Source organism: Ictidomys tridecemlineatus, chromosome 15 (genome assembly GCF_052094955.1).
Source record: "Ictidomys tridecemlineatus isolate mIctTri1 chromosome 15, mIctTri1.hap1, whole genome shotgun sequence".
Lineage (NCBI taxonomy): Eukaryota > Metazoa > Chordata > Mammalia > Rodentia > Sciuridae > Ictidomys > Ictidomys tridecemlineatus.
In genome coordinates, this window is record NC_135491.1 from 900,360 (window position 1) to 907,730 (window position 7,371).

General features: G+C 49.5%; 1 protein-coding gene and 1 long non-coding RNA gene across 2 annotated transcripts; one reads left to right on the plus strand and one right to left on the minus strand.

The window, feature by feature from the left end:
• Positions 1-341: 341 nt before the first annotated feature.
• Positions 342-2,270, minus strand: LOC144370995 (uncharacterized). Its single transcript, XR_013431143.1, has 2 exons — positions 1,850-2,270; positions 342-1,432 (listed from the first exon to the last, which is right to left on the minus strand). It is a non-coding gene; the product is annotated as an uncharacterized LOC144370995 (long non-coding RNA).
• On the plus strand, positions 2,166-7,263 carry Rps5 (ribosomal protein S5). Its single transcript, XM_005342397.5, has 6 exons — positions 2,166-2,322; positions 3,121-3,229; positions 5,807-6,016; positions 6,188-6,316; positions 6,971-7,069; positions 7,147-7,263. The coding sequence occupies exons 2-6, from the start codon at positions 3,122-3,124 to the stop codon at positions 7,213-7,215; spliced, it is 615 nt and encodes a 204-aa protein (XP_005342454.1). The 5' UTR covers positions 2,166-2,322; position 3,121; the 3' UTR covers positions 7,216-7,263.
• Positions 7,264-7,371: the final 108 nt, after the last annotated feature.

Sequence of the window (7,371 nt, forward strand, 5' to 3'; positions counted from 1 at the left end):
TTAAAAAAAATACAATACAGGTGTGCTCCACTATGCCTGGCCAGCCTCCCATTTTCTCTACTAGATAACCCTAAGTATGGGGATTAGACTGGATCCATTCTTATCAACACCTCCGCACATGCACTCTCCCTGTATCTCTCCAGAGCTACAGTCATCCTGACAACACAGGGTCTCAATCTGCAGCTTGCAGTCTGAACCTAGAAGAGGCCTAAGCCAGGTCACCCAGCAGGTGGACTGGCACAGGCAACTGTCCCTAGAAGCCTGTGTTTGGACACACTCCATAGGCACGGCATTGTGGCAGGGAGAGACAGGGTAGTCCTACAAGAATTGGAGAGTCAGTATGCCTGTTCATTCCTTTGCACCTTTATTTCAGCAGGCCTGGAGGGAGGACAAACCCTTCTATAACCACAGCCCATAATCACGTGGTTACTGGGCAAGCAGCATTTCCTTTTAAGAGGGAGAGGGTTTAGGGATAGAGTCCCTGTCTGGATTATGCCATACCTAGGGGAAAGGACCACTCCTTGTTCACAGAACAAATAAGTCATAGGCATTGTGTATGTGCAGGGGCCCCCAGAATTGTGGGAGACACAATGCAGGGACATGGGAAAAACAGCTGAAGTAGGAGAGATCACACCATGGGGCAGCCATCGGAGATTCCCAGCCTCACCACCTTCTGCTCTTTGACCTGGACAATGTTACTTCATTGCTCTGGGCCTCCTTGACTGTAAAATGGGTATGTCCACCTCATAAGATTGTTTTGAAAGGTAAGCAATCTGGTTCCTAGTTTCTTAATTGTCCCTATGGGATCAAGGAGCTGCTTACCCCAGAGTAATTCCTAACTATAGGAGGCAAGAGAATGAGGTAGGAAGGCCAAACATGGCAAAGGGAGCTTTTCAGTATCTGGAGTATATTAGAGCGGATGTCTGCAGTAATAAATTGTCACAAACTTAGTGGCTTAAAACCACAATTTACTGAGTTCCAAAGATCATAAGTTCATAAGGTGATGCAAGGGCACATTCTCTGTGGAGGACCCTTCCTTGTTTTTTCAAGCTTCTGGCGGCTCCATGTTCCATGGCTTATGGGTGCACCACTTCAATCTAGGTCTCTATGGCCACATGGGTGTCTCCCCCAACTTTGCCTCTTCTTTCCCTTGTGGTTTTGGGCACTGAACCCCTTTTGCACTGAGCTACATCCCCAACTCATCTTTATAAGGACACTGTCAGCCCCTCCCCAACTGACCTTTTCAGAGAAACTTCTGGGAACAGCTGGCAGAAGCAATAGCTGGGGAGATAGAGGCCTGTGTGGGAACCGGATAGGGGAACAGTCCCATCCCTCACTGCAGCCTTTGGTCTCAAAAGCAGAAATCAGAGGCTGGGATTCTGGCTCAGCGGTAGATCGCTCGTCTAGCACGTGCAAGACTCTGGGTTCGATCCTCAGCAACACATAAAAATAAGATAGATACATTAAAGATATATTTTTTTAATTCTTTGAAAAGTATTAGTCAGCCTAATTCAAAACAGCAGCCCAAGAGCCGGGGCCGCGAGCACCAGGATAAAGAACGCCCCCGAGGGGACCCAGTTGCCAGCCCTGCCCCGCTCCAATTCCCCCACCTCCAGATGGGTAGCACTGCTCCAGCATGTGGGTCTGGCTCTTACCGCCGCGAACCCGACCCCAGGACGCGAAACTGGGGTACCAAAGGCAGGACGGCGGGGAAATCCCGGCGGCAGGTAACCGGAGGAGTGACCGCCGCGGCCGGGGACCCGAAGACCCAGGCAGCGGGGAGGGGCCGCGCGTGGATGGCGCATACTCGTGGGGACCGGGGCACTGCGGAGGGCGGTGGCAGACTCACTCCACCAACGCGGAGACGCGATGCGTGTGTCCTGAGGAAGCAGTCCTGAGGGCGGCAAAGAACAATAGGGTACCGAGCCTAATGCCGGGCCGAAACGATCGCATCCCGGACTTCTGCCCTCGTTTGAAATGGCGGCGTTGGTCTTGGACGTCTATGCACTTGTGCACAGGCCCCCGTGTCCTGGCAACTACGTCTTACTGCACTTCCGCCCGGCAAGTTGTGGTCCCGCTTCTGAGAGTGCGCGTGCGCGGCGGATATGCGCGTTCGTCTGATTGGGGGGGCTGCCTTTCAACCTCACTCCGGATTGGTCTGTGAGCGCTCAGTGCGACTGTGCTCGCCCGTAGCCTCTGCTGACCCGGAAGTTTTCCCTCCATTTAAAAGCGTCGGTCTGCGCTGCGCGGCCTCTTCCTGTCTGTACGAGTGTGGCGCGTGGTGCACGCGGAGCGACCGAGACTCCCCAGCTGTGCTCTCAGGTTAGGCTGTAGGGGGGGTCTGGGTCCCGAAGGGACGGCCCAGGGTCTTCTGGAGATCGGCGGAGGGGCCCAGGGGCCTGCGCCTTCCGTGCTCGGCTCTCCCCTCTTTGGAAAACGGGTAGTCGGAAGCGCGCGCGGCCGCTTGGTGCTACGCCAGGGTCCTCCACCGCCGAGGCAGCGCTCCCGGGCCCTGATGTGGGATTTTCGGCTGCACTTTGAGACCGGAAGTTCCCGTTTTCGTAGCTCCTTGGTAACCATTTGTTACCAGTGTTCGTTTTCTTCAGAGAATTCTTAGTGTCTGCCTAGTCTCAAGCCGGAATGGGAACTTTTTCATGGGTTCTGTCGCAGCATTTGTGCGGTTATCCTTATGTCAGATAGTGTTACCACCTCAAGGATGCGGAAGACGTTCAGAGCAGCTTATTTTGCTTGGGTAAAGTTGGCATGGCGGTATTTGATTCCCGTCAGATGCTGTGCTTAGCATTGTGTGCTAAGCCACTGTAGGGCTTCATGAAGCAGCTGTGGACAAGGTGACTTGTCAGGTCTTGGAACCAGGGCTCCTGGGTGAGACAGATGGCAGCCGAGTGCTTTTCCGAAGCCTGAGAAAATGGTCCCTCCTAGCTTTTCACTTCACCGCTAGGAGGAGGGTCAGCCTCAGAGGTGGGGGTGGGGTGCCTAGATGTTCACAATTTACTTAGGTCCCCTCTAATTCCCCCAGCCTCACAGTTGATCCCACCGGAGTTGGAGCCTGTGCTCCAGGCTGGTGGACTCTGTTTATTTCTGCTCTCACCCTGGCCCCAGGATGACGGAGTGGGAGACAGCCGCACCTGCAGTTGCAGAGACCCCGGACATCAAGCTCTTCGGGAAGTGGAGCACTGATGATGTGCAGATCAATGACATTTCCCTGCAGGTGAGAGGGACTTGGCACTGGCCTTCCCTACTAGGCGTTGGAAGGAGATGTGGATTCTTCCAGGAGGAGACCTTTAAAACTTGGGGATTGTTCCACTAAGTCAACATTTAAAGTCAGGACAGTTAAAAAGATCCCTGGGGTTGTGGCTCAGCGTTAGAACCCTTCCCTAGTATGTGTGAAGCCTTGGGTTCAATCCTCAGCACTACAAATAAATAATAAAGGTATTATGTCCACCTACAAGTAAAATATGTTTTTAAAAGATCGCTGAATCACCACATCCACTCTTTCTTATCTTGCCTAAAAGTTAGTACAGTTTTATATGGGGTTCCTTTTTCAGAAGTATCACATATACTGTTGCATGCGTTTTGTTGTTTTTGTAGTGAATACACATAACTGTTTACCATTTAGTCTAGGGTCTATAGCTCAGTGGTAGAGTGCTTGCCTAATGTGTTCAAGTTCCTGCATTCAACAGCTAGGACTATATACACAAAAATATTTTTCTATTGTTTCAAAGTGGAAGCATCTGGGTGGTTTTTTGGGGGCCGGGTTTGGACAAAATGCCTTTTATTTTATATAGTGTTATTGGTGCTAAGGATCGAATTGAACCCAGTGCCTCACACATGCCAGGCAAGTGCTCTGCCATTGAGCTATACCCCTAATCCAACATCTCTGGGTTTTTTTTAACGTGGTCTGGTTATCCAACATCATCTGTTAAGACTGTTTTTTAACCAGTTGAATGGTGAACTTGTTGAAAATCAGTTGACTGTGAATAAATGGGTTTATTTCTGGATTCTGAATTATGTTGTTGGTTTGTATATTTTATGTTTATGCCAGTACTATGTTGTCCTGATTACTGTTGCTTTGTAACATGTTGAAATCAAGAATTGTAAGTGCTTGTACTTCTGTCTTATGCTCATACTGTTTTACAGAGTTTCTGCCACTCCTGCCCCTTGATGCAGAGGTGTGCACTTTGCTGAGCATGCCCCCATCCCTCAAATAGCTTCCTGTTTCAGGAGTTTCATGGACCTTAGGAACTTGTATTTTTGAGGGCTCTTCCTATGTTATAAAAAAAATTAATATTAAAGGTTATATTTTGCAAGCCTGTAGTTCCTAGCACCTTGGGAGGTTGTGGCAGGAGGATTACAAGTTCAAGCCAGACTCAGCAACTGAGGCCCTAAGCAACTTAGTTAGACCCTGTCTCAAAGGAGAAAAGAAATAAAAAAAGAGCCGAGAATGTAATTCAGTGGTTAAGTGCCACTGGGTTCAATCTCTAGCACCATAAAACAGTAGTAATAATAATGATGATATTTTGTGAATGTGTTTGTATAAAGATAAATGTGAGTTGTGTTTACTTTTTTCCCTTTTTGTTTGAAAAGAAATTAAAGCATTTTTGTTCCCTCTAAAGATGCCATAGCACTTATGTACTGTGCCTAAAGGATACAGGATTATTTTCATTCTGGATGTCTGGGAGAGCTTCAATTCACCCCTCCATGGGTTTGCTTAGGCAGCTTTGTATATTGTGGTGCAAGGGATGGAATCTAGGGCTTCTTGCATGATGGGCAAGTGCTGTACCATAGCACCCCACAGGCCCAAACTTCCTTCATTAGGAACCAGATGGTATGTTTATGCCTCACAGTCACATTGGATTTCAGTTACTTTTTTGTTTTTGTTTTTGTACAATGCTTTAGAAAGGTAAAAACTACAGGGTTGAGGTTGTAGCTCAGTGGTAGAGCACTTGCCTAGCACCTGTGAGGCACTGGCTTCTATCCTCAGTAACACATATAAAAATAAAGGTATTAAAAAATGTAAAAACTGGGGATGGGGATGGGGTTGGGGTTGTGGCTCAGCAGTAGAAGGCTCGCATTTATGTTCTCACGTAGAAATAATAATAAGAGTGGCCTTGGGCACATTTTGTAATGGAAGTATCAACTGCAGTCCACTTTGCATACTCCTCTAATTTCCTTCTGCCATCCTTATGTATCCAAGGCTACCATTTTGGCCATTAACAGTGTTTCTGACTCTGATGACACTCAGCAACATCTAGATACATTTTTGGTTATCAAAATTACAGTGGTGCATGCCTGCAATTCCAATAACTCGGGAGGCTGAGGCAGGAGGATTGCAAGTTTAAGGCCAGTCTCAGTAACTGGAGAGGCCCTGTCTAAATAAAGAGGGATAGTAGAGCACCTGCCTAGTATGCCCTGGGTTCAATCCCAGCACTGCCAAAACAAACAAAAACTTTTGAGTGGGTTGCTGCTAGTGTACTGGGTACTGCTGAACATCCTGTGGTAGTTTCAGCAGAGAATCATCCGCCCTACAGCATCCGTGTTTAGGGAGCACTGTTGCAAAAGAAAACAAACAATGGACTTCACTCTGTTGTGAATGGAGTGCTCTTGAAGTGTTACATGGAAGGAAATCCACTTGTGTAGTTTTCCCTCTTTCAGGACAAGCTGGATTCAAATCCATATCCCCTGGGGCGGGGGCAGACTGGGATTGCAGTGTTGGGTACTGGGTATCCTCTGGTCCTGAGCTGTGTCCATCCTGCTCCTGACTGTTCCTCATCCCCTGCTGCCTCAGGATTACATTGCGGTGAAGGAGAAGTATGCCAAGTACCTGCCCCACAGTGCAGGACGTTATGCTGCCAAGCGCTTCCGCAAAGCACAGTGCCCCATCGTGGAGCGCCTCACTAACTCCATGATGATGCATGGCCGCAACAACGGCAAGAAGCTCATGACTGTGCGCATTGTCAAGCATGCCTTTGAGATCATCCACCTGCTCACTGGTGAGGTAGGACTCTGTGACAAGCATGGCAGGCTGTGCCTGTACCACATGCTGAAGCGCCCTGGTATGCATGCCACGCTTATCACCTATGTGGCTGTCACCCTGTTTTAGGATTGAGTCGGGGAGGGGGAGCACTTGGGACTTGACATTGAGCTCATAGCCCCCCTGGTCTACTAGAACCCTCTGCAGGTCCTGGTGAATGCCATCATCAACAGTGGCCCCCGGGAGGATTCAACACGCATTGGGCGAGCTGGCACAGTGAGAAGGCAGGCTGTGGACGTGTCCCCACTGCGCCGTGTGAATCAGGTGGGGTTGGGCCCGGGCCCTTGGCCTTGTGCAGGTGGAATGGGAAGAGCTGCCAGGAGTGGGTGGAGTCCTACCTGGGGCAGAAAGGTTGTCCCTGTTTGCATGTTTTACCTGGAGCCTCACTTCCTCCAGGAAAGCTTCCTGGAATCACACCCTGTTCAGAGCACATCCTGGCTCCCCGAGCCCTTCAAAGTCTGGTTTCATCTTATTTCTGATGTACAGTGTGTAAAGTGTACCATAATTGTAGTGTATGCTACAGATGCACTGTGTGGGGTGGTTTCGTTTCTTTTTGTTTCCTCCTCTTAGACCTGGTAAGAGGCAGTTGTAGTAATTCTAACAGTTTTCCCTAAGCATTTGAGCAGGTGTCTTATGAGCAAGGCTTATCTGTTCCCTTCATTCCATTCCTGAGGAATTTAATAGCAATACAATATCTGTCATTTACTCATCTGTCCCAATGTGCCCTTTACCTTGTCAATCAAAGGTCCAGGTCAAGAGCGTGCATCACATTGTTATGGCAGGTCTAAAGTCCTATCATTGGCTGTGTACGTCTGTGGACACTTGTTTTTTCCAGCCGACGTCACCTCTCCCTGTATCTTGTCTGAATGGGCCCAGTTACTGGAGGGCTACAGGCCTAATTTGACCCCTATGCTCTAGGCCATCTGGCTGCTGTGCACAGGGGCCCGTGAGGCGGCCTTCCGGAACATCAAGACGATTGCTGAGTGCCTGGCAGATGAGCTCATTAATGCTGCCAAGGTGGGTTGGAATGTGGGTCTCAGGGCAGGGGTCGGGGCGCTCCCAACATCTAGAGCTAATTTGATGTCTCCTCACAGGGCTCTTCTAACTCCTATGCCATCAAAAAGAAAGACGAGCTGGAGCGTGTGGCCAAGTCCAACCGCTGATTTCCTGGCTGCTGACCAATAAACTGTCTTCCCTTGGGGACAGCTGTACCCATCTGTTGCCTGTGTTTGGGGGGGGTGGCCTTGTGTGATGAGGATGCTCATGGCGCTGGCATGACTTGTCAGCCTGTGGAAACTTGAGTCACAGGGCACCGGCCA

Bases quoted from the DNA above. Each gene is read 5' to 3' on its own strand.
- Rps5 (XM_005342397.5), top strand. From the start codon at position 3,122: ATGACGGAGTGGGAGACAGCCGCACCTGCAGTTGCAGAGACCCCGGAC. The intron at 6,017-6,187 runs GTAGGACTCTGT...CTGGTCTACTAG, and splicing joins TCCACCTGCTCACTGGTGAG to AACCCTCTGCAGGTCCTGGT. The intron at 6,317-6,970 runs GTGGGGTTGGGC...CCTATGCTCTAG, and splicing joins CACTGCGCCGTGTGAATCAG to GCCATCTGGCTGCTGTGCAC.